General features: G+C 37.4%; 1 protein-coding gene across 1 annotated transcript in view; it reads left to right on the forward strand.

Moving 5' to 3' along the window:
- Nucleotides 1–331: 331 nt before the first annotated feature.
- LUZP2 (leucine zipper protein 2) overlaps nucleotides 332–27,400 on the forward strand; it is a 152,797-nt gene continuing 125,728 nt past the window's right edge. The window contains exon 1 of the mRNA XM_041423248.1: nucleotides 332–452. Coding sequence (XP_041279182.1) covers nucleotides 391–452 — 62 coding nt within the window. The 5' untranslated portion in view covers nucleotides 332–390. The remainder of the gene's footprint in view (nucleotides 453–27,400) is intronic.

A 27,400-nucleotide genomic window follows, 5' to 3' on the forward strand; every position in this document is an offset into this window, starting at 1 on the left:
GCCGCTCCGGAGCTCAGACATCCCCGCTCGGCTGGCTGTGCCCGCGGTGCCGCTCCGGAGCTCAAACATCGCCGCTCGGCTGGCTGTGCCCGCGGTGCCGCTCCGGAGCTCAAACATCGCCGCTCGGCTGGCTGTGCCCGCGGTGCCGCTCCGGAGCTCAAACATCGCCGCTCGGCTGGCTGTGCCCGCGGTGCCGCTCCGGAGCTCAAACATCGCTGTGCCCGCGGTGCCGCTCCGGAGCTCAAACATCGCTGCTCGGCCGTCCCCTCCTCGCGCCGTCTGTCTGTCTGCGCTGGCGGAGGTGGAACCTTTCCGCGGCTCCCTTGGGGAGGTGAGGTTGGAGGAGACGGGGCCAGCGTCGCTGTGAAGAAGCGGAACGAACGGAGCAGTATGAAATTCATCGCTGCTTATTACGTGCTGCCGCTCTTTTCTGCTCTGGTCATTGGCACTAGGTGAGTACCGACAGCCGTTTTCCTTAGAGTGCTCCTGCTTTGTTTCCTTTCTCAGATTCAGTGCTTTGAAGAGAAATAATACAGATTTCAGGTCTTACTGGGGTGTTAAGTTTAGAGCAAAGATCGTCTCTGAGTCTTATCAGTCTCGCTCCCGCTCCTGATCGTCTCAAGATTGAATGTTCTCTTGGTGGTTGTTTGTTTGTTTGGGTTTTTTGGTTGGTTTTTTTTGGGTTTTTTTTGGTTGGTTGGTCGATTTTTTTTTTTTTTTTTTAATTTAAATGCTGGGGAAGAGATGCTCCTGTATAATTTGACCCACAGCTTGTGCGGCGTAACAAGGCAGTGACAAATGTAAGCTTTATCTATAGAGCAGTTAAACCAGACAGACTCTATCTTTTTAAAGAAAGGCAAACAGGTGAAACTGAGAATTGCTAACGTTTTCCTTTATAGAGTGCAAAAAAATTAAAAACACTTGAACAATCTCATCTCAGGAGTCTATATCTGAATAAAGACTGGGGACTTACTTTTTTTACTGTAAGACATTGTAGTGTTATCTCAATGCCAGTAAATGTATAAAAAGTTGCTGCAATCTAGAAGAATAATTGATTTCTGTGAAAGTGTAAGTGTGAGAAAATATGAACAAACTATATTGCAGCTTAAAAATAAACCTGGTCTGACCATGCAGTGTTCTGATAATGTGATAGATAATGTGTTCTGCTCACTTGCTCAGAGATAGTATATTGTCTGTGTTGTCAATATAATATGTTCAGCAAAGAAAAGGTAAAGCTGAGATGTTATCCCATTGTATTGATGTACATAGATGAGAAATTAATGTTGGGTATAGAGCAGATCTATTATGATGCTGCTGTTAAGACTGCTCAACTTCCAGTTCCTCATCAGTAAATCAAGCTGAAATTTTGACTATGGAGTTTCTCTGCTGTGTTGGAAATAACACAGAAATAAATGCATAATAAATAGTAATGAGTCTTTAAAGCATGTTCTTGGAGGATATATGCATGTATATTTTTCAGGAAAATGTGACTTTTTCCTTTATGCTATGTCTCCTTCTTTAAAATGCTTATCAAAGCAGCCTTTTGCAGAAGCACTGCACGTTTTAAGGCTTAAAACATGAGGTGTTCACATGAGATGTAAAAAGAAAAGAAAAATGTGTGCCTGCTATATAGTCAAGTAAGGGACAGCAGGAGCTGCACACACAGGCAAATAATAACTGAAAATTTCTGAATGGGAAATGTGCAAATGCAGGGAGAAATCAGGAAATTGCTTCAATTAGCCAGTAACTTCATTACTTTAGAATGGGTTTTTATTGGCACAAGGAGGGTACTTTTTTTGGTAACATTTCTGGTTAGGGGTTCCACAGTGCTGGTCCATATGAGCCATGCTGATGTGCTTTGGAATATAGCCCTTGGAGGAATATATTGTGGTTCAAATCTTCTAATTTAATAAAAGATCTAAGGAAACTTTCACCAGCAGTCATGTGAATTAATTTGGATTAATAATTTTATGCTCATTAAAGAGTGATGCATCCTTGGAAGAAGAGTTAAAATGGAGAGGAAGCACCAAACCAGCTTTTGCAGATGCAGGTTTGTGTCTTGCATGAGCTTGTGCAGATTAACCAGTACAGAAAAGGGATATGGAAAGCTTAAAAACTGCCTGAACATTCATGGGAGTCACAGTATTTACTGTAGAGCCCTAAAATTGAGTCCTTATCTTCTTGAGCAAAAGTTACCAGTATGAGAAATGAAGCGTAATTAATTCTGGGTAGTTGTAAAAAAACCCCTAATATATTCAAATCCTCCCTCAACTTACAAAAAATAGTTGTAAAGAATATAAAGAAGTTGAAATTGGCATGTGGATGCTAATTATGAAAATCATAATTCTGAGGAGTGTGTATATTTTTGTAAGAGCACAATGTTGTGGCCTGTGATGGCTTATGTTCTTATGTAATTGAGAGATGAAAATTATCAGCGGGAGAGAAATTCCAGTTAAAATTCCACCCAAGTATAGTATGTGTTGCATAGTATGCAAGTATAGTATGAGTTTTGGTACCAGATTGTTCATCCTGTTACAAAGGAGACTGAAATTTGGATGTAGAATTGGAGATTTGTAAAAGTCCTGGTCTACTTTCTTCAGCAGTCACTTGGTTTTTAACTGGCTGTGTAGAAGATTGAGTTCAACATTTCAACAGCATATACAGGAGGTTTAAAGAATGCAGTGCTGTCAACATGCCATTTACTGGAAAGAGATTATGCTTTAATCTCCTTCAGCAGAAGGCAGTTGTGGCTCTGGCAGTTCATACTTGTAAACCTATGCCTAACTGATTGGTTGGACCCAGCAAGGCAGGTTTGCAGGACTAGTTCTTCGTGCAAAAAAGCAGGGTACAATATCTTTCCACATGAAATTGCTTAGCTAAGGCAAAATATTAACTTTGCAGGACACAGTTTTCTGTCATGAGGATTTATTTTTGTAAAAGTTTGTACTCTATTTCATGCATTGGTACTGAGATGAGTGAGCACTGTAATTGTTGCAGAGGTGGACAACTCACGGATTTTTGTTCCTTGTCAGGTAGTGATGCCATCCTTTTCTCATCATGTTATGGTGATTGTTTTGAAAGATCTCAGCATGTCTTCAAGCCTAATTGCAAACAAATATGAATTAATGAGTTAAGCTACGTTAAGGCAACATGTAATATTTTCTTATTTGATAACATTGTTAGGAAGAGGAAAGTCCACAGCTATTACCATTATTTCATAATTGTATGTAGCTTCTAAACTTGGTCTAAAATCATACGCATTAATCAAATGCCCTTTAAATTACAGAAAGTTCATGATTTTGAAATGAATTATCTTTTTGCATTATCTAAACTGGATTTTGGTATGGCTTTGAGATGCAATGATAAGTCCTAATCATATTTCTGGTCGGTTGTGGTGCCAAAGAGGTCATAAGACTGGTCTATTCAGTTAAACATGTATGTTTTGATGGCATAATTAAAAATTCCTGCTCTAAAATTGGTCTCTCAAAATGCAAAGAGGAACATGTTTGAAGATTAATGTAGCTTGGCAAAAATTATGAAATTGGTGTTTTCCTGTCCACTTTTATATTTCCTTTGACATTGCAGTTTTGGCAGTTTTAATGTGATAGATGTTATAAGCTGATTTTTTTCAAATGAAGCTGAAGACAATAGAGGGTTTTCATATGACATCAGAAATGATTTTCACTGCTCTTAGAGTTCATGGAGTAGACACAGTGCACAATAAGCTAATGATCTTATTCTGTGGCCACTTGCTTCCTTTTGTGGCCCCAGACACCTGAATAATCTGACTGGAATGCTGCTTGTAAAAGGGATTCTTACATGAGGGCAGTCATTGGGGTCAGTAACTATAGTCCAGATGATCTTGTCTAGTTATACCTCCCTATTTTTAGCTGAAAGGACAGTTTTCTGAATATTATCTAAGCATTACTATTAAAATGCTGTATACCAATTTTTTTTTTGTCTAAACAACAAAAAACAACTTAGAAGAAACCTGATGTGAAACAGAGCTTTCCTTTTCTTTTTTCTTTTTATTTTTTCTTGTGACAGTGCATTCCTTTCTGTTCATATCTGAAATATGACAAAGATACAAGACACTGAATAATTTGATTACAGTAGAATGCTTCGTAGCAGAGAACAGGACCATAAACGCAACAAGATGCACTTCAATAACAATTGTAATATTTCTACTACAGCAACTCATTAAATGAATGTAAAAATAACAGGGCTGTAAAAGGCTGAAATTTTTAATTGTGGAGAAGTAGCTGCTGGTAGTTTTTTTTTCCTAAAAGTACAGTTCATTGTCAGTCTTACTGCACTGGTATTACAAAGCAATCTGTAATACAATGGCTTAAGAATAATGCATCTTCTGTTTTTAGCAGGATAAAAGTAGTGTGCTCATTTCAAGCTGATTAATGAATGTTCAGATGTTGATCTGGTATATGTCTATTGCTGGAAGTGATTAAAAAATGATGAATTTCCTAATTAGGCTTGAGAATGGTTGAGCTTTCCTTGGATGTATTTTTAAGGTCAGCTATTTTCTTTACATTCGTTGAGTTTGGTAATTATTTTCAAGGGACTTGAAAATAATTTGTCTCTCCTTTCAGATAAAGGTGTATAAATAACTCAGCCCATGACTTGAAAAGATACAGAGGAACCTGTCTGATGTTACTGTACTGGCATGGAAAGTTGAAAATCCTCATTTCTAGTTTTTAAGATCATTGTGTTTATAAAAACATCATCAGATGTTGAAAGTAACTGTTTTTCATTTAGACTGATACGAGAGTAGATGGAGCCCTTCTTTATAGACTTTGAGGTGAAGTATGAGGCCCATTGAATGTTAATGCTCTTGGCCATACCCTCGCCATTGTAACATTTGGTCTGGCAGGTAGCCAGAACTGATTCTCACTCGTGAGATCTCAGACTAAGGTCCAGTAGTGTCTCTTCCCCACAATTGAAGATTAATTCTGCACAGTGGTAGTAGGCTACTTATTTAGGAGAAAATATGATACCTTGTTTTGCTCTAGGTTCTTAACATGCTTTCTGAATTCTTTCAGAAATGCAGGGGTAATAAATAGAAATATTTTTCTCATGTGTGGAGTTCACAATTTTGTTGTCTAAATTTTCTGGGCCCTAAAAGCTTTCTGATTTCTGTCAGTGTGGATGATGATGCTTATTTGGTTAATGGCTTGTAAGGATTTCTATCTGAGGTAGAGATGTACTATATAGGATGTGACTTGTGGCTGTACTTTACCTGTAAACTATGTGCTTTTGTTGTGGACCGTGTTTAAGTATAATGGGTGCTTACACCAGTGGTGCAACTCCATAATTTCATGGAATGTGTTTGGCTTGATGGCTTTATTTTGATGTCTTATAAGAAAGTGCCTAACACAGCAAGCTAGAAGCTACTTGCACCTTGGCAATATTGGCAATATCGATGGTGCTCCATACATGTAAGATTGTGAACCTAAACTAAAAATTCAGAAAGAAAGTCTCAGTGTGGCCAGAAAAACTAAAAAAATTCTTCTGTAATGTTGGAATTCTGCTTATTATGCTATGTATAATGCATTTCTTCTGCCCAAGAGACTTGACATGGAGTTACTTTTGACATTTTAGTATATTCTTTAGTGTTTAGAAAAATTAGAATGCTGACACTTTCCTGTGTCTCATGTATTAATTTACAGTCAGAACAGAAGATAAGGATATCTTTACCTAAATTGTAATCCCTTTTTCAGGGAGATTGTGAGCTCGATATTGTTTTCTATATTTAGTAGAAAACTGTTCACAGACAGTATTATGATGTACCACTCTGCAGACAAAGAAATCTCATTTATGCCACTTATCAAAGCAATGTTTCTTCCCATTGTCTAGTTTTGCACAATGGGTGTGCTGTCTGTCTTGAAGGGTCAGGTTGTAAATATTCTGTATTTGGAAATCAAGTAATATGTTTATGAGAAAGCAAGAGAAAATTTTCATACCATCCTTCAATATTAACACTGTGCAAAGTTTTAAGATATGTATTGTTATATTTGCTGTTTCAAATGCATTGGAGGGCAAAGTACCTTTTGGAAATACTGAAGAATAAATATGACATTTAATCAAATAGCAGTTTTTATGTGCTTCTGTGATTCTCTTTACTCTTTCCTTACTTGCTCATCTTCCCCTTTACATAGTTCCAGTGTTTTTTAAATGTTTACTTTTACTGTTTTTTTAGCAATATTTTTGTAGTGTTCCCTCTTTTCCTGCTGTATTTGTAGATACAAACAATACAGTCAATCATTAGAAATATCAGTACATGAATCTTACAAGCTGAAGAAGTAGGTGTGTACAGAATTTATTAATATCTTACTTGTTGATATTGATTAATCATTTCTATGGAAAAAAGTAGAGAAGTGTCAAAAAATTCTGGTGTGTTTTGTCTTCATGTGCTGTCTTTGGAAAATTCATTTGCTGCCAGCTAGTGTATATTACCCAAAGTGTTGATTTTTCCAGCCATTTCCATAGTCTTGTTGTTATTTTTGAATGGTCATATTTGGTCAATTTGTGGTCAGTTTCTTTGCAGGAAATAGGTAGGTTTTCTTTGCATTTCCTAACTGTGGAAGTGGAAATACAAAGTAAACCTGCTTTGGACAAACTGAAGCACTTAGAAAATGGAGCATGTATTTGCTGAGTCACATGTAATTGCAGAACTAACACCTTTCCCTTTTAGTTGGAGATGGAACTGCAGGAGAATATCTTTCTAGTGTCTCCATATAAAAGTCTTCCAGGCCACCACACTTCTATCCATGACCCAGATATATGCTCTTGCTTTGACAGCATCAAAATGCCTTCTATGCAACAACAGGGAAACAGGGATTTATGGTGGGGCCCAGTCTCTGTAATTTCCCCATTGTAAAATCATATATAAACAAATCATCAGTAGTTTTTATGGGTGTTTCTTTGGTGGTGGGAGGGGAGACAAAACAAAATAGTTTACTCATGCTTTATATTGTTGAATTCTCTATTGCCGATACAGTTCTTCAGGTGATTGTGTTTTTGTCTATAGGAAAGACTACAGAAATAGGAGCTGTGACTTTGTACCTCAGAATTGCTTGGTGAACCAAGAGCAGCAATAAACCCAGCAATTACACTGTGCCCACCATGTATGCATCATCCTCATCGTGTTTGAATGATTTTGCAGCCATGTGTTTGTTTCAGGCTAGTCTGTGGCAATAAACATGGGGAAAAAAATCCTCAGATTTGACTGAAATGTCAAAAGAGAAAAGAAAAAAATATGTGAAGGAATTGAGCTGACAAGACTGAAAAGCAGCAGCTGTGCTCTGGGTAGCATTAGATTGTTAAGGAAGTTTCTTCCTCCTGAGGCAGTGTAATGAAATGTGTGCTTGATGTGCAAAGAGAGAAAATGGAGAAGTAAAATCAATTTTTATACTGCTTCACTTAGATTTTTTTGTTAAGAAGTATTTTTCAGGAAGAGGTGAAACTCAGCAAGGGTGCATTATGTTTATGTGTTTAGTAGCTGAACCTTTGTGATGCTATGCTGAAATGAATCAGTTGATAATTACTTGTTATTTTCAGTGCAAAAATGTCCAAAATAGCCACTGTATTCTTTACTGCTTATCAATGGCTGGCATAGTCCATCAGACCTGCTGTACTTCTACCCCTCTGTTCTGTGAAGAGTACAGAAGTTCCTGTTATTTCCTCGTCTGAAAATAGGTACTGTTGCTTTTTTGTTGGTTTTGATTTGTTTTCTTCCCCCTTCTGTGTAAGGAACCAACATTTGCTGAGGGGCCAGATATTTTTGAGAGGCTTAATACCTATAATCTGCAATGGATTTTCCTTAAGTGATCTGAAAGAGTCTAATCTGATGACTTCTGAATTTCAGAAGGAGACAGCTGGTTGACTGCAGTAACCTTTTGAAACTCCGAAACAAGAGCTATATTTTTTGAAACTTAGACTGTTCTTTAGGTGCTGAACGGCATGGGGGATACCAAATAGTTGTGATTGTTAGGAAGCCATCCTGACCTCTTTTAGAAAGTTTAGCCATGCAGCTGTCTTCATTTTACCCTCAGTTGAGGAATACGATTTTTGGCTTAATGCAAAGGGTAAGGCTTGGGTAATTAATCTGTAACCATGGTGTCTCAATGACAGTGAAGTGAGGAGGGGTCAGAACCCATTACAGCATTGCTGCTTTCCTTCAGCATATTTACTGTTGCAGTTAGTTCAGTCTATGCAATTTAATTTGGTGAAAAATCAGTCTCCAATACTGCTTTCTGTGAGATCACTGCATTCATATATAAAGCTATATGAATATATATGCATTCATATATGAAAAAACCCACTGTCTTCAAGTGCATAGATAGTGAATAGAGAGACTCATCTGCTTGTTTGTTTACTTATAAAACCACTCTCTGCTCTTCGGTACACAGATGTGCTCTATTTGGCTCAGGAAAATTCATGAAAGCAGACATTTAATTTAATATAATTTATGGTATTTCTTTTACTCTGTTCCTGTTTTGAACATCCTAGTTCTTTCCCTAATTTTTACTTAGATGGAGCTCCTTTGGCACAAGGGCAGATTGTTATCTGTTCCTGGGCACAGAAATAATTAAAATGCTGTAAAAATTAAATAGTAAGACCAGTTTTAAAGATATGATAGTCAGTCCATTTGACTCAGAAAAAACCCTTGCATTTCTATCTGTTTTAATGTCGAAGGGTGTAGTATTGTCAGCTGCATATGTACCTAAACTAACAAAATTTAAATAGCTTCTGAAAAGTGCTAGGAAGAGATACAGGACATGTATAGCAGAAGTAAGGGTTTAAGGAATATCTGTTTCCTTTGTATGAGAGGACTACTGCATCCCTGGCTTATAAAACATAATCATAAATGTTTAAGCCATTCCCATCAAATAGTGATGTACAGAAGTTGATACTGCAGTCAGGTTTAAATATTTTAGTGTTCACTCACATTGTGTGTTTCTTTGCTGCTCAATCTTGCTGGTAATGTCACATGTTAAAATGGTACTTTTAATGGGAAACTGTTCCCAATACTATTCAGTAATTACAGGAACATGGAAGTTTTTAGCACACTAGATTAAACCTGATGATACCTTGGAAGCAGTATGGAATAATTTAATCTGCCTTAATTCTTTTAGTGGTTTAAGGAATTAAAAGGTCCTTAAGGTATCTTGCACCGTTCTTTTAGAAGACTATTCAGTATCTATAACAGAGTCTTTGTTTGTGAGAATATTTGCAAGGATGCATCTGGAGAAATAAGCAGATGTGTTTTCAGAAGTTTAGCTGCCAGGTAGGCCAGAAACAAACATACATGTCCGAGCAATCCGCTCAACCACCTGCTTTTCAAGAAAGCCATTGAGAAAAATCACTTCACCAAGTCAGATTTGTGGAACTGCCAGAGCCTTTCGGGGACCTGATAGGATGAGATACCAAAGGAGGGTGATGGGAAAACAGTCTCATTTCAAAGAAGGAGGTAGACAGAAAGGGACATTGTGTAGTGAATTAATAAGTTGAAACATTGATGCTATTCTAGAAACACGTTTTTTCACCTGTATCTTACCAGATGCTAATGGTACCTGGTGCTGCTTTTTCTAAACAAAGGTTTTAAAAATGCTGTTTATGTAGAGAGACAATATTGGAGAGAAGGAGACTTTTTAGGCTCTTCCTGTTACAGTTCAGGACTTAGAAATTATAGTATTGACATAGCTTTAATTCTTTAAAGTAAAAGCTTAAAAATTGTTTTAAAAATATGTCTTAAAAGTCTCCTAATAAGAAAGCAGTAAAAAACCTAGCATTTTCACTTCAATTTTTGGGCAATAGAAGAGGTTCTTCTTGTGCTACAGATATCTATTCTCCATACATTTAAATTTCATAAATTATGTATACTTAGTGCTAAAACTTTTGGGGTTCTTCAGACAACACTGTTTTATAGATAGTGTATCTGTGTATGTGTGGAAATCTGAGTGTTCATTACTAATGAGGATGGAAAGAACTCCTACCTGATTCTTGTTACTTTAATGAAAATGAGTGGCAGTAAGAAAGTCTCCTCATTTGGAGCAGATATCAAAATGTCATTGTGGATGCTGATAAAAAGAAATTAAGAATTGCAAAATTGTAATTAATTTCTTTGGTGTATATATATATATATATAAATTCTACAGAATAACGTATATATATATATATTAATTCTACAGAATTAAACACTTCAAAACAGCTGAATTTTTTTTTCAGCAGCTAAGGCTGAAATTTGACTTAATTTTTGCAGATAAAAATACCAAATTATTTCTACAGGTAACATTAAGGGTTTTTTTTTTTTTTTTTATATCCTGCCACTTCCTTCAAATGCAAGAAATTTTATTGGATACAAGCATTGTTTCTGGCAAATATATTAACCTGGAATTATTCTGCCAACTTCCACTTTTGCAGTCTTTCAGTTAGACAGCCTTGCATTTCAGTGTCTAAAAATATGTTCACTTTCTTTAAAATGCTTGTATTTCAACAGAATTTTATGTTTATGTTGATAATGGCCATTAGTTCCTGTCATTATGGCATAGATCACACTGCTGAAAGAGAAGCTTGAGCAATTGGTGTATTGTTAAATGCTCACTCAGCTGTTGGTAATTTTGGTGTGTGTTTCTTTGTGGCCCAGTTATCAATATAAGCTCCTGTTGCAGCGGCATCTGATATCCTGAAGTTGTTCCAAATAACTCCCACAGGGATGCAAAGCAGTGGATGCTTTTGCAAAGTCTCTCTTCTTAACAGGCTCTGAAGCTTTTTCAGGGTTTGCTTGGAGGTAACCTTCTAAATCTTCTTTATAGAAAGATCTGAATCTCTTCAGAGCTCCAGTGCTTTTACATGTCACTGGATATGAGGAAGAACTTCTTTACTGTGCACTGGAGCAAGTGGCCCAGACAGCTTGTGGAGTTCCCCTCACTGGGCATCTTGAGGAACTCTCTGGACATGGTCCTGTGCCATGTGCTCTAGGGTGACCCTGCTTAAGCAGGGAAGTTGGGCTGGATGACCCACTGTGGTCCCCTCCAACTTTATCCATTCTGTGATAATCTGAAAGAAGGGTGTTCATTCTTTTACCATCATTTCATTGACTTGCAGCATAGTTTTCAGTCAAGATAATTTGTAGCAAATTAAGTGGCTTATGTTGGGCTTCAAATTCTTATTTGTGTGGAGGCAAAAAGTGGAATGATTGCTCTTCCTATTTTCTTTCCTTTGTTTTCTTCTTCCAAAAGCCTGTGTTGGAATTAATATATAAAGCTTGATTTAGGTGAAAAAACTGATGAAATCCTGCCTTCATAAAAAGGCAGCTGTGGTTGTTTGTGGGCACAGTAAGGCTTGCTTCTTCTTCATTTGATTTGGGTTTTCATCTTGGAGCTAGTCTGAGGATCATTTTAATAAGCTTGTGTAAATGCCTGTTTCTTAAAATATCCAGAAGACCTGGAATTTCCATAACAGCTTCATTTGGTGTATGAAAAATTAAAATAAATGGTAGAAAACAAAATTATTTTATGTTTTTATATGTTTCTGGATAAACTAAACTGATACTTTTTCTGTATAAACCTGTATAATCCATGTTTGTTGCTATAGCCTAGGATATGTATAAGAAATGGAGGTTATTGAAACAGGAATAATAGAAGAGGATAACTCTTTCAGTAATATATTAAAACATATATATGTATATATTCATAGTGAACATCAAGATGCAATCTTTAAAATGCTAATCTTAAAAATGAGGGAGGACCATTGGCTCTTAGCTTAAAAACAGCAAGCCACCAAAACTCTGATTTGCACTATGGATCAAGGTGTGACATCCCAACCTCAAGGGGAAGGATGCACCCAAGATTCATAGGTGCTTATGGTTAAAAGGGATGACAAAAGTCACAGAGACCACAAAAACTCACTAAAGTTTTGTTAATAAATTACACAATTGACATGGAAATTGGTATGTTAGTGCCTGTCATACTATAAAAGCACATTGGAGGATGAAAAAAAGAGGAAGGAAGGAAAGGAAGGGAAGGGGAGGGAGGGAGCCTGAGCTTGATGGGGGTGCCTTTCCACAGATAGCTCTAGGGTGGGAAAACCTAAGTTTCTCACTTTCTATTCAAGTTAGTTCCCATAATGAGTCTATTCTTTCAGATCTTTCTGGAAATGAGTCAGAGGGCTTCAGAGGTCTTTGGTGGTCCCGTGCCCACTTCTTGGCCACATTCTTGCCCTTGAGCTGCACTGCATTGCACTTATTTCCAAGAACTAGAACAGGCATGTTTGTCCTGGAAAAGTGCTGCCCTGCCTCTGCATGGCCCCCTTCTCCAGCAGCCTCTTTTCCTTTCCTGCAGTTATACCACCATTTGGGATTCTACACAAGGTCGCGGGAGTTTGTCTTGTTCGGATGATGTGTAGCCTTGAGAATATTGAGTGGCTTGGCAGGATTACTAAAGTAAACTTGAATAACAGCCTGTAGCTTTAAATCAATTATTTGATTACCTTCAGTAATTACTAAATGAATCACATATTTGATCCCTTTGTAGTCATTGTGACATCCATTGAGTTCACGAATCCCCACTGATGGTAGAACAATATCATTAGCATCTTTCTAGCAAGTGTGAAAAGAGAAATTGGCATTCAGTTTAGCAACACCTGAACCAAGACAACACTCAGATTTTTTTAAAAGACATAACTATTCTCTTATTTAAATAAGAGAGAGTTACAAACTTTTTTTAAAATTCAGCCTTTGATATTTAGCTCTAATTTTTCTGAAATAGAAAACCTCAGAGTTAAAGTTTCTTGTGTGAAAGTGGGCTTTTTAATTTTTTAAAAATTTGCTTAATATTTAGATCCTGAAGTACCAACATATACATTGAGTGAATTCTAGTTTTTCTTTCTTTCCTTATAGCCTTGATATTTTGTTAATGCACACTGGATTTACTATTCCCTTTAAAGTCTGTGGAACAACAGTAGCTGTGGAATGCATAATATACAGATCTGTCTTTTTTTGGTCAACAGGTTTCTTGTTTTATAACCAGCTAGCATATTTACTCGAGTTCTGTGGGAAAAGTTCATGCATCTTGTTTATTTCATTCTGGGGAAATAAGGAGAAAAGGGACACTCTTGATACAAGATTTTGTCACTTGTGTTATGGAAGTATTCTTTCAGGCTTTGCCCTCTTCCCATTTTGCTTTTAACATGTGGTATTCTGAAGGATACTGTTCTTCGGCAATTTTATAACATTTTATTTGTGTAAGGAGTACAAGAATTAACTGTCCCAACTTTATGGCATCCCACTGCCAAACACACAAGAGCTCTCAGGTATACAAACCTCTCTAACTTACCTTCCTTTTATATTTCTCTGAGAGTCATCTTATTCTGGGAAATAAAAGCCATTGTTCTTCCAAGTTTGTGGAATTTATTTTTATTTTCTGAATGGTATTTATGAAAAGTTTGTGCTTAATGGGTACCTCAATTTTGCCCTTAATTCACTACCTTCATGGGTACTGAATGGGCGTTATTGTAGTAGCAAGACACCTAGTGTCCCAGGTACACCTTTAACGGCTCCAGTTTATTATTTTAACATTTTAAGCCTTTGTTTTAGAAGTTGTTTTCCTTTTGTTTTTCTTAGTGTTTTCTGTTTAGAGTGGTTCATAGGATAATGCTAGCCCTCTACATAATTTGAGTAGGGGAAATACCAGCACTCATCACATTAGTACTGGGCTTAATTCTGTGCCTTCTAATATGCTAAAGTGAACAATGCAGCCGTGGCAAGGCTGTATTTCCATTTCTCTTAGAATTCAACAGGCAAGGCAAAAAAACTGTATGTATCTGCAAGTAATTGGGAATTGAATGTCATTAGGAAGAGTTGCACATCATAGCTGAAGGATGTTTCCGTTGAAAATTGAATCTGGATAATTAATGTTTAGATTGTGGCAGGGTCTGTGCCACCAAGAAAAGAGGAAAACAATACTGGTCATGTATGACCCACTATCTGAGGTCAGTGACATAGTTCCCTGTGGAGGGCACCAGTTTGGAGAAGGAGTCATCCCTGTTTCAGAGAAAAAAGCAGATATGCTAAAAAAGGCTACAGATGCAATTGTCAAACTTCTTCATATATCCTGTATAATTTCCCAGTAACAGTATAGATTTAGACCTGTGAAATTGCTACAGAGGTGTCAGGTACAGAGGGAAAGAAAATAGCAAAGCAGTCCAACGAGTACTTGTGCTATGCATTTAACCTGCACAACATTCATGGAGTAATGAGGACAGGGTGAGGCTTTTAAATAAGTTCACCATGAAAAAGTCTGGCTTTTACACTCAATTTTTAAGCCACCAACTCTTCTGGTTAGTTTTAATACCAGCAGTCAGAAAGGATCTATTTCCAAGTTCAGCTGTTAATGAAATTGCATGCGGAACAGTGTGCATTAAATGGTGTCTACAGCAAGTAAATGGAAAAAAGCAGCGCCAGGAATTGTGAATTTTAAGGCTGCTATCATACAGAAGAGTATTTCAGACCTGTTTTTTCAGGGTTTTGGCATTAATTAGGAGCTTTTTGGTTTTGGACTTGGTGTATCGTTAGCAATCTGATGTCAGCAGATTAACTTTGGCTTTAATTTGTGCAGTGTAATAACTGGCTGTTTTTTCTAATGAGTGTAATAATTCCTTTTCTTATTAATTTAAAATCATGACATAGGTGTCCTTCCAATTGAAATGAAGGAAAGACAAAATATGTGTAATTTTTTCCTACTTTTGTACATTCTAATGTCGTATCATAGGAATTTCTCATCTCTTTCTTTCAAGTGAATGTCAGGTTGATAGTTAAATTTGACTTGAAAAAAACATTAAGGGAAAATGTATTTGTATATTCTTGGATAACATGACATTAAATCAATGAGTTCAGTAGAACTATATAGTTACTATTTAAAGGACTATATGAATCACACTTCCTTGCTGCTTTCCTTTCCAGTGCGGACATACATGATACTGTATAATACCAAACTTGTTACAGGTGCACCTACTTGGTCTGCAGGTAGCTGATAGCTGGGCAGGGTAACAATTTTACAGACTGTAACATTGAGGTCAAATTGAGGTAGGACTTCAGGTTAAAAATTCATGGCAAAGAAAAATATTTGATTGTTGTTTCAACTTTTTTTTTCAACAGAATATTCAGCATGGCAGAATAGCATGTTATTTTTACTTGGTATCTTAAAAGGGTGTGCCTAAATTTATTGCAACAACCTATATTATTGACTACAAAGAAATAGATTTGTTTTCTCCTCTTCAGAGATTGCATTTCAAATTTAGAAAAAAAATATTTTTAACAATTGGAAGGAATACTCTTTTTTTTTTTAAACAGTGTAGGCAGCTTTTCTACGCTGATCAAAATATTGAAGTATATCTATCATGAGTAGGCTAAGGTGATGCCTAGTGAATTAGGAAATATAAAACAAAGCTAGCATAGATTGTTTCTATAGCTTTAAAATGCTCACACTTATTTTTCTAAATAATCTGTTGGATACAGGTATATTAGATGATCTAAAAGGATTGTACTGTACTGATTATCAGGAGCACTGTCAAGATAAATAGGAAACCTGATTTTACTGCTTTTCATGCCTCTATGAAACTTCTGTTCTTGTACCTTTAGCAAACAGGACTGTTACTGCAGAAGAAGGTAGAAGTGATAGAAATTTGGAGTGTACAGGACTGTGGAGGCTGTGGACAGCATTGCAGGTTGTTATTGTGGAAGTGTACATTGCTGGAGAACCCAAGAGATCTGTGGCTGGAGACTCCCCTTATTCATTGTTACAGGAAATGCTGGACTGTATTTTATAATACTCTCTTTCTCTTTTAAGAAATTTATTTCATATATTTTTAACGACTAGAAACTTTATTTTAATTTTTGTAAATTAATCACTAGTTGAGCAGAATCTTAGCCAACTATATTGAAGGGCTCATAATATACATAAACACAAGTGCAGGCAGGAGCAGCGTTATGTGTAGACAAACATGTAAGAACCACAGGTAGAGGCAACCAGCAGATCAGATGATTTTGAAAAGACAATTCATAGTATCATTAAACAAAGGGATTAATCATAAAACATCAGTTTGATGTTTTATTTCTTTTCTTTGGCTTAGCTTTGATTAGTCAATTTGGAATTTAACGGAGAGTAAGAGGATTGCTTTTGTAGAAATTATAGGATGAATTAACATCCTTCTGTTCTTTTAATGTCTTGTAAACCATAATTCCAGAATCATAGTGTGTAACAAGCTATTTGTACAGTCATTGGGTGACTTACAAATTTGATATGCTGTAGTTGAGATGAATTTAATTAGAACTTTTTTCTAAAGGTATTTCAATGCAGACTTTTAATTTTGTTTGATTCTTCTCTTCATGTTATTGAATAGAAATGCTATATGATGTGCAGTAGGACATGATGCAGTTGCCATCAGAGAAGTGTGTTGGGATGACCTACATGACCGGAGTTCTGCAATGGATGGCTTACAAGCCCTTCAGACAAGCAAGGAGAGGTGGTGGGGTCGCTCTGTACATGAGAGAGTGTTTTGACTTTACAGATTATAGGGCTGAGCCTCTGTAAGAATCAGTGGGAATGCTAGCAAGGTAGATACTGTGATTGGGAGTCTGTTATAGACCATCCAACCAGGATGAAGAGGGAGATAACTATTCTGTGAGAAGCTGGCTAATGTTTCATAATTCCTAGCCATTTTTCTTTTGGGAGACTTACTTGCCAGATGTCTGCTGGAAAGACAACAGAGAGAAGGCAGTCTAGGAGGTTCCTGGAGTGTGTGGAAGAGAACTGTACTTAGCTGATACATGAGTCTACTGGGGCGGTGCCTTGCTAGACCTGCTCTTTACAGAAAGGGAAGGGCTGGTGGGAGATGTGGTGGTTGGGGGCTATTCTGATTTGAAAGCAAAACCAGTGAGAGACTCTAAGTCAGAAATACAATTTATTAGGAAAAGGGAAAAAAACCCAAATACATGCAGTAATGCAAAAGAAAAACCACTGACACAGTCAGAATACAACCTGACACACTGCTAGTTAGGGTGGCGGTAGCAGTCCAGATGAAATGGTCTTGTGAAGTGGTGATCCTGTAGGAACAATCTGGTAGCTCTTGTCCTCTGGAAACCAGTGGGTAAGGGCAGCCGTTCCTCTGGGAATCCAGTGGAAAGACTGCTTGTTATGTCCCAAACCCCAGATTATGTCCAGGTGGAAATGCTTGGCTCCTCCCCCTGGGCGGAGCGTCTCCCAATGGGCTGTTGTCATTCTCTGAGTCCTGCCCGGGTCCATTAAACAGAAAGGGCTCCTGGGGGGAGTTATCTCTGGGTCACAGGGAAAGGCATTGGTGGGCCCATTAAGGGGAGAGAAGGAAAAAATAATGCCCCTCCTGTTTTCAACAGCTTGAGGATGGGAATAGAAGACATCTTTATCTTGTAACCTAGGACAGGGGCTGTCTTGGGCACAGTGAGCCTGAAATGATGGTTTTTGATTTGTGGGGAGGTAAGGAAGGATGTCAGCTCAATATCTGTCTTGGGCTTTCTGAGGGTGGACTTTGTTCTATTCAGGACAGTGGTTTGGAGAATCCATTGTGAAGCAGTCCTTAATAACAAAGAGGTCCAGGAAAGCTAGAAAGAAATACTAAGGAAGAAATCTTAAAGGTGCAGGAGCAGGCCATCCCCATTGTGCTGCAAGATGAGCCAGCAGGGAAGAAGACTGACCTGGCTGAACAGAGAGCTTCTGCAGGAGCTCAGGGAAGAAATAAAAAGAGGCTTGACTCAGAAAGAGTACAAGGATGTTATGTCATGTAGAAAGAAAATCAGAAAGTCCAAAGCTCAACTAGAACTCAATCTGGCCACTGTTGTAAGAGATAATAAGAAAAGCTCTTATAAATACATTAACATCAATAGAAGAGCCATGGAATATCTCCATTCTCTATTGGGTGTGGAGGGGGGACTCTGTGACCAAGAATGAGGAAAAGGTTGAGGTACTTAACACCTTCTTTGCCTCAGTCTTTAAAATACCAGTATCTTCAGGGCAATCAACTCCATGAGCTGGTAGGCAGGGCCAGGGAGCAGAATAGGCCCCCTGCAATCCACCAAGTTGGGTGGGAGTGTGATCTGCTGGAGGGCAAAGGATCTGGACAGGACAGAAAGGTTGATAAATAGGTAGGTAGGTGGATAGAAGGATAGACAGACAGAGGCCAATGCATGAGGTTCAACAAGGTCCAGGTCCTACGCTTCAACCACAACAGCCCTTCCTGGCACTAGGCTGGGGGAGGAGTGGGTGGAAAGTGGCCCAGTGAAAAAGGACCTGGGGATGCTGGTCTACAGCCAGCTGAACATGAGCCAGTGTGTGCACAAGGCAGCCAATGGCATCCAGACTTGTATTAAGAACAGTGTGACCAGAAGGACCAAGGCCTTGGACAAGTGATTGTCCCCCTGCACCTGGCACTGCTGACACCACACCTCCAGTCCTGTATCCAGTTCTGGGCCCCTCAGTGCAAGACAGACATGGAGGTGATGGAGTCCAGAGAAGGGCAGTGAAGCTGACAAAAGGTCTAGAGTCTCGTGAGAGACAGCTGAGGGAGCTGGGGTGTTTAACATAGAGAAAAGGAGGTTCAGGGGTGACCATATTTATTTCTGCAGCTGTCTGAAAGGAGATTGTAGTAAGGTGGCTGTTGAGAGGATCAGCCTCTTCTCAAAGACAGTTAGCAACAAGATGAGGATATAGCCTCAAGCTGTGCCAGGGGAGGTTCAAGTTCAAAAACAGGAGGAATTTCTTCACAGAAGGGGTTGTTAAGCATGGGAATGGACTTCACAGGGAGGTGGTGGATTCACCATTCCTGGAGGTGTTCATGAAGTGACTAGATGTGGCATTCAGTGCATGGTCTAGTTGACAAGGTCATGTTCTGTCAAAGGTTGAACTCTGTCTCAGATGTCTTTTCCAATTGAATTGATTCTGTGATTCTGTGCAGGTGTGGTTTCTCTAGACTACTAGAAATAAACATAACTAATAAAAGGTACTAAAAAAAGCCAAGTGCAAAATATGTTCCTTATGCTTAATCAGATACATTTGCATTAAGGATCTAAAGCAGTAGTTACAATGTCATCCAAGAATCAGAAATTAGTGAGACTTAATAGTGTACCTTTCATTTAAATCTAGTTAAGATTTTACGATCAAGATTTAAGTTCTGTCTAGAAAAGCTAAGAATATCTGTTCTCACAGGAATATGCATTGAAACTTGTGCTGTAGCTTTGCCATAAACATTTGCCTGTTTCAGGAGTTGTAGCATCTTCTGTCAGCCCTGATCTGCACTATGTCTCATGTTACTAGTATTATGTACTGTGAGTACTGGTAGATCACATAAATTATATGAGGATTTAAAATTAATGTGACTAAACATCACAGCATATAATACTGATTTTCTAGTAACACTGTTAGACAGAGCCAGGGTGAACAAATCTTCAGAACATTAATTTGTATTTATAATTGTGCTGTTTAATACAGACTATAATGATTCTGACCTTTGTGCACAAGAAAAAACTAATCCTCAGGTTTAAAGTAATTGCCACGCTATATTTGGTATTGACTAAGCAGTTACATTGCCTTCAGCATCAAATAGAAGCAACTTGCTAGACGTAGTCTCAGACAATTATAGTTTAACAGATTATGATTTTTATGTAATTACTAAGATTGCAGACTTTGAAGGATACCATGAAAACAGACCTGACTTTGACATTTAATTTAGACTTGAAGAGCCAAATTAGTTGGGAAGATACTGTCTTTCCTCTCCCCCATAGAGAAGACTACTCCTAGCTTTCATGCCTGTGTGTCAGAGGCAGCAGAAGTAATTTTTATAATTTCTAGGAGCATGTTTTGCTCAATATATATATAGATATATGTAGAGGAGAAAGGATTAAGTATTTGCAAAGAGAATTCATGGAGCATACTTAAAAATTGAAGAGAGAAAATACAAAGACTGTATGATGAAGTTTCCTTTGTTATGTTGGATGTTTAGCTATTTTGGTCCTACCTCACTTCTTTTAAGTGAAAATGTTGCTTTTTGTGTTTCATGGTGGCTGTTGCTTTTAATAATTACTTCTGAGAGAGGGTTATTCAGTTTTGGAATAAAAAAATGTGTCTTTCATTTTGGCTACTAAAGGGGCCATGTTGAAACCATTCTGTTGAGAACTAGAAAGAAAAATTGTTTGAACACTATGAACATCAGATAACTGTACTGATTAGATAACTGTACTGACTTCCCCTGTGAGGTTTTATTAATGATCTTATCTGTGATGGGAGTAGAGAGATTGACCTGAAAGTGGGGAAATTTTGTGCAGAAGTTTTGTATCTGTTGGAAACATCCTTATAATTCCTATATTAACAAGGGTATTACCTTTCTATAGCTTTTTGTTATTTATGTTTTTTCATAAGTTGATCATGCAGATTGTGGCTGCTGTGGTGTAGAAATGTATCAGTGCTGCTTTCCTTAATTGCAAAAACAGATCAGCTCCAATTCTTTCCATTTCAAGGTAGTAGAACTACTTGCAAATAATTGACTCTTGCAAATAACTTCCATCACATTCTCTATTTCTATGTTTTTTATACAATCAACCAGTTTTGGAGGACAGAGGGCAGGAAAAAGGGCTTGATTATTAAATGAACTGTTTTAGCATATATGTTATTAAGGTAGTATGAGATTAAATGGGGATTATGACTTGGCATGAGAGAGGCATTATGTAGATAAACAGGTTTTTCCAAGACTTGTTCATTTCAATTTAATACTTAGTCATTTGCTTTAATATCTTCCAGTTTTTCAGAGAAGTGTTTCCTAGTTAGTACTAAGATTTTTTTTCCTAAACCAAAGAAGGAACTTTTTGGTGGGTTGTGAACTTCCTTGGAATGAAAATAGATTATTTTCAGAATTAAATTAAACCAAACCAACAACCAAACAAAACAAAAAGAAGAAAACAAACAAACAAACAAAAACCCCCAAGAAACCCAAACAAAAGCACACAAAACTTGCTAGGAGCTCATTCTCTGGTGGTAAGGTTTTGATTGTTGGTTTTTTTTTCAGGGTGGTGGGGGTGTAGATTGCTTTTTGCTGTTGTGTTTTGGGGGGTTTTTTCTTGTTGGGGTTTTTTTCTTTGGAGGAGGTTTAGATATTTCTGGCTTTGGGGAGTTCCTTTGGAGAGAGCTTTTTTTTTGCTGTGTAGAGGGAGGATTACTGTCTGGAGCATTTTTGGAGCAAAAATGCTGTCTGGAGCATTTTTGTTGGTAGACGAATTCTTATTTAATGAATGGCATAATGATGCCTGAAAGATTATTTTTTCCCCCCTTTCTTCTCTGCATAGGTGTTATGGAAGCGGTTTATGGAAGTAATGGAGTTCTGTGAAAGTTTGTTTGTGAGTTAGTTTAAGGCAGAAAATATTTAGGGTTCTTACTGAAAGCTTAAGCAACTTGACTCCTTGAATTGTTGAAGTTATGCCAGAAAAAAATCAATCCAGAAAAAAATCAATCATGTACTTGGGTTGTTCTGGTTCTTAGGAAGGACTGGAAGTGTTCAGCAGTACCTCTGCTAGGATTCTCTGGCTGCTTCTGCTGTTTCTTTAGTTTCTATGCATCATTTCATCTTGCTTGTCTTCACCAAAGAGTTAATCTTACTGTAAAAATACTCTGTAGATGAAGAATGTGCTTAAACTTTCTGTGTAAGAAACAACAGAAAGCAAGCCAGCTAGTTTTGCTTTCACCTGTTTGATTCTGTATTATTTTCTGTACCTCTTCTCATAAAACATCCTTGCATAGAGTTACATACGGACTGAAGTAATTTTAATCTCTTGAGAGAATAATGAAGTTCAGGAAAGACATCAAAGAGTACAGAAAACAAGAATTCAAACAATGTGGGATGTATTCCCAATTCTGCATATTTTTTTTTCTATGAGATTGTTATTTTTTATTTATTTTTACTTTTCTACAGTTCTTTAGAGTATGTTTATGAAAAATGCTTGAGGGTTCAACAGTATTAATTGATTAGACAAAATGCTTCACGTAGCAGAGGACATGTCTGTTGTAGTGGTAAAATGTGAGCTAGCAGACCAGTTGAAAATTGAGTTATAAAAGTATCTAAGATATAGCAAGTTAATTGTACGACTAGAAACAAGCTGCTTTTTGGTTTGGGGTCAATCTGAAATCTCTGTATTATGTTGCAGAAAAATAGTCGTTTCAAGTCCAGAATCCATTCCCTGTACTGTTAGAATACATTTGGATTGAAATAAAATTGAGAACTTAATGCACCCGAGCAGAATGGTCAGTCATTCTCTTCAAACAGAATGAAGTAAGAAAGCACTGTCACCCACCTTGCATAAAGCCCAGCAATCAGTTTGAGGCCTATGATATTTTTCATACTAATGTATTTGTAAGGCCTTCATAAAAATAGAATTTTGAGTTGTTGGAATTATTGCTATATATTGTTACATTGAGTCCTAAAAGTTAGACCTTATTTTATACTCTAGAAATTGTTAAAGAATTCAGTTTTGGAACACAAAATGATCTTGGTGAAATATGAAAAGTGAAGTTGAACCTTTTTATAATTAATGTTAGTAGGGAATTAAATTTTTCATGCTTTCCTTAAGGAAGCACTAAAAGCCACAATTTTTTTTTTTTTTTTACATTGTATATGTATATTCTATGTAAACGTGTTCATGAAAACTTCAAAACTCCAAAAACTCTGCTCAGAGTCTCCAAAACACCTGCCCATAACAGCTGGTGCAATGCTATTTACATTAATAGAAACACATGACAGATCCAAACTACATGGCAACATCCAATTCTTGAATGTTCTGTGTTTAAAAATTGATTGAGTACACATTTGATTGTAGAAACCACTGAAGTGTGTTGAGTCCTCCCCTCCAAAAAAAAGTCATGGTTGATGCGTGTTTGCAGGAATTTATCTTGGAGCTCTCCTGAGCTGGTGACCATGGTCAAGAGGCAGAGAGAGTAGCCAGGAGGATCACCAAGGCAGGCAGCAGAAGAGTAAAAACCTAGGTCCTGAGTCACAAGATGAAGCATGCATTCCTTTCAGCAGTAAAAAGTGATTCCCAAGAATTTCTGCTACTGCACAAAACACTTCAGGTTTCTGGGATTGATGTGTGAAAATGCACTGTGAAGCAGTTAGAAATATTTAAAATATGGAGCAGTCCTGCTGTCAAACTCAATGGGTATCACCAAACCATCCCATGAAATATGCACATTTCAAGCTTTCTTCCACAGGTCTGCTAGCTAAAGGATATTTAGGTAGTTTCTGTGTTGTATGAATAATGAATCCCCCCCATGGCTTAAAAAAATACTAAGCATAGCAAAACCTGTTTAGGATAAAGGACCACAGTAAAACAGAAGTAACTTCTTGCACAGCTGATGCTGTTGAGAGAACAGACTGCTTTCAATATTCTGCCTGAACAGTGTAAATTCTATATTACAGTGTCAAACAAGTATTTGGAAAATATAAGAATAAGATTTATGTGGCAATATTTGGCAATGACTCTTCATGAAGTACAAAAATATAAAGTGTAAAAGTTCTGACATTGACAGTTTCAGGGAGAAAAAATTCATCAACTCTCTAAAGTCAATATTGCAATGGATTTTTTTCATTTATTAATGAGCATATTAAGCAAAATGGCATTGTTACAAATCATTACATTACATTACATTATTAATCATTACAAATGTAAATGTATTGGTCAGAGAAATGCTAAATTAGAAACATTCACCTTGGATATTTTGTTTGATTGCTATTTCAAAACAGGAAGCAAGTGGTGTTTAAAATTCAGTGTGCGCTTGAGATTTTTGACAAAAGAAATTGGCAAATGAATCTGTAAGTTCTTTGTAAGATTGAAAATATGGAGAATGTGGACTGTAGAGCACAGTAATTTGCTGAATATTCTTACTTAGAAAAGTGATTTAATGCAAAGTAAAAACAAAACTTCAATCTCCTCAAACCTCAAATCATGTAATATGTTTTAATTGCTGAATTCCTGCTTAGTGTCAAGTTGTATTCAGTAATCTCCACTTTATGAGATCTCAGCTAATCACAGAATTCTTAGGATTGGAAGTAACCTCTGGAGATCATCTAGTGCAGCCCACCCTCCAAGGCAGGCTCACCTAGTGTGAGTGACACAGGAATGCACCCAGGTGGGTTTTGAACATTTTCAGGGTGGAGACTTCCCTGGGCAGCTGTTCCAGTGCTCTGTTACCTTCAGCATAAAGTTCTCCCGCGTGTTGTGTGAAACTTTTTCGTTTATGTCCTGTCACTGGACACCACTGCCAAGGGCTGGCACCATCCTATTGGCAGCTGACCTTGAGATATTTATATGTATTAATGACATGCCCTCCCAGTGTTCTCTAGTTCAAATAGGCCAGGCTCCCACAGCCTCCTCACAGGAGAGATGCTCCAGACCCCTCATGATCTTTGTGACCTCTGCTGGATCCTCTCCTGTACCTCCTTGTCTTTCTTGTACTGAGGAGCCCACAGGAGTTGAGATGCTAGAGCATATTAGAAGTCTGATTCGTATCAATATGCAAAATCCCTTTTTTACCTTGACTGTTGCTCTTGGGGTAGAAATTTTGTACCTATAAATTTTAACTTAGATTATAGGTATATGTTAAGGTTCTCTTTTTACTTTCTGTATGTAGATGTGAATGAGAGAAAATAAATTTGAAAGCTCATTTTGACAGGTTAATCACTGTGTATTTGTAAGGAACTAAAAAACCAATTTTGTTGGAAGAATAGAGATTTGTCAATTATTTAATTCTATACATAGAATTAACTGTACTTGCTCTGATCTAAGTAGATAGGGTCACTGGAACTGGAGCTTCTTGAAATGGCTTTTAAAAAGAAATTAAAGCATTCTGTGTGTTCTGGCAGTGTAATTTTAAACTGGTGTTTAGGCTTTAAGGTGTAAGTGATTTACCTTCTAAAAAAGATTTCTGAAATGTGGAAATCTGTTACTTTATGGTTACTTTAGCATTGTAGTACTGAATATGTGTGTAAGTGTTCAAGGCCAGGTCGGATGGAACTCTGCTCTGGTGATATGTGTCCCTGCCCATGGCAGGTTGGTTGGAGCTAGATGGTCTTTAAGGCTCCTTCCAACCAGGCCATTTTATGTACGGTTGAGCATCACTTTTTCTGGTATCTCTCAAATCAGAAAATATATTTACTTGATGTACAAACACTTTCTTTTACTTTTTTTCCTTTTCTTCTCAATGAGCAATTAAAAAAGTATAATTTTAAGTTAGATGGAGCAGCATACTTAGAGCAACATACTGGTCATGGATCTGTACCCTACAGAAAAGCATTCAACCAGCTTATCTAGAAGCTGCAGCCAGTTTTGAATCTGGAAAATAGCCAGGATTTTGTGATTTAGTCTGAGGTAAAACACCAATTTAAACAGTTGTAGTTCATAAACCATGAAGGAGGGAGGAAAAAATACCACAAACAAACCAAAACCACATAAAAACCAACCCAAATGCAAAAAATCCCATCAAACTCAAGCAGAGGAATTAATGAAAGCTGTTTTTTTCTGGCTTGGAGTATTTTGAGATGCCAGCTAAATTTCCTTGTCAATTTTAAGATAAAACTTATTTTTCAAGTGCAGTATTAGAAATATTATGGTCTGGCTGGTGGTTTGAAATACCTCATCTTTTGGAAAGGCCTCTTTTCTGTACCTAAATGTTTTTCCAACCCAGAGCATGTCAGATTTCATGACTGTACTTCAGTAACTGGTTGTAGCATATCAAGCAGATTAATTAGGATCACATATATTTCTCCATATTTACTAAATGGGTTTTGATTGCTTGTACATGTACTGTTTCCCAGCTCTTTATGTTTATGCTTCGTTTTACTGGTAATTATATTTCTTGGCCCATAAAGAGAGTCTTCAATATGTTAGCAAGTTTTCTGGCAATAAAAAGTTGCAACTGAGAGGGATGTACTGATGGAAGAAAAGATTAGGAAAATACCATGAGGTCCTCCCTATTTGTGGAATTTCTTGTGCTCAAGCTTTTGCTTCCTCTATGAGGGTGAGTGAGTGAACAGTGGAGATTTCAAATAAACAATGCTCACATGATTGCCTGGCAAGCCTCTCTGTCCCCATTTTGGGGACCAAGGCCTTCAGATTGTGAGAGTCCGTAGAGCTATATACAGGCACTCAAAATATCCAAGAATAGCAGACCTTTTAGCAGAATTATTTTAGGTCTGTGCAGTAGCTGCACAGGTTTTATCTTTGCCTACCAATGCAAGCAGACCTTTAAATTTAGTTGAGCAAAAGTTGTCAGAAGAGAACTGGGTATTGATGGCCTGTCTCATGATTGAACAAGAAAAGAAAGCCCTATTACATTTATTTCTGGAGGAAGATGGAGGAGTAGAAATATCTGGTAACTCTGTATCACATATGCAGTAAGATTGTGCGGCTATAAGGAGATTCCTTATTCCTAACACAAAAAAGAAAACCCAGCCTGCTTGTCTGCTTTGCACATGTCAAATGTTTTTTCTGGTCTTCATTCTGATGGAGGCTCCTGGGGGTTCCAGGAATTGTACTCTGTGTTTTAATAAATAAAATTGCATCTGGTGCTAACAGTGCTACATAGAGAAGTGACAGTGCTCTGCATTCAAATGACTCTGCAGTACAGAAGGAAGTGAATATCCCTGAAATGGTCAAGGAAGCGGTAGTGGAATCCATACAGTCTGCCTATTCAGTGCTGCTCTGTAGGAAAGAATGAATAATGCTAGAATTTGGCATGATCAACTAGGTTCCTAAATGATGTGCTAATTAGGAAAGCAGACAAAATGAGAACTGTGGAAGCAAAATGTAACTTTAAACAAAAGCATCAGTTGTATGAGTTGATACGAACGGGAGGGTTTTTTTTAATTAAAGGAGTCTGCCCTGGGTTTATATACTGTTCAGTTTTTAAAACCTGTTACTCCTTGGCAGGCATTCTCCAAGGAAGAGATAATCTGCTATTTCATCAGTTAGAATGAGAAATCTGTATGGTGTGATTAATAAACATGAACCTGCAATTAAGTAAAAGAGAAAGAGCTTTGTGTGGTAAAATAAAAGAGGAAATAAAAATGGTCCTTTGCTCATTTTTGCTCTAACAAATCTCAGTGGAATTGTCCTTACCTGCAGGGATCTACATCTCTTTATTTAGTACCTGCAATTATAGACATGAAGTACCATGTCTATAATTCCAGAAGTACTGGAATAAGACTTCCAATCTTTCTAGTACAGCTTCAACTAAGCAGAGAAAGTGTTGTCCCGAAATAGGTACTTTCACCTGGTGTGCAATAGGCCAGTCCACACACAGAGTCGAGGTATGTGATT

Source organism: Onychostruthus taczanowskii, unplaced genomic scaffold (genome assembly GCF_017590055.1).
Source record: "Onychostruthus taczanowskii isolate IOZ18803 unplaced genomic scaffold, ASM1759005v1 scaffold76, whole genome shotgun sequence".
Classification (NCBI taxonomy): Eukaryota; Metazoa; Chordata; class Aves; order Passeriformes; family Passeridae; genus Onychostruthus; species Onychostruthus taczanowskii.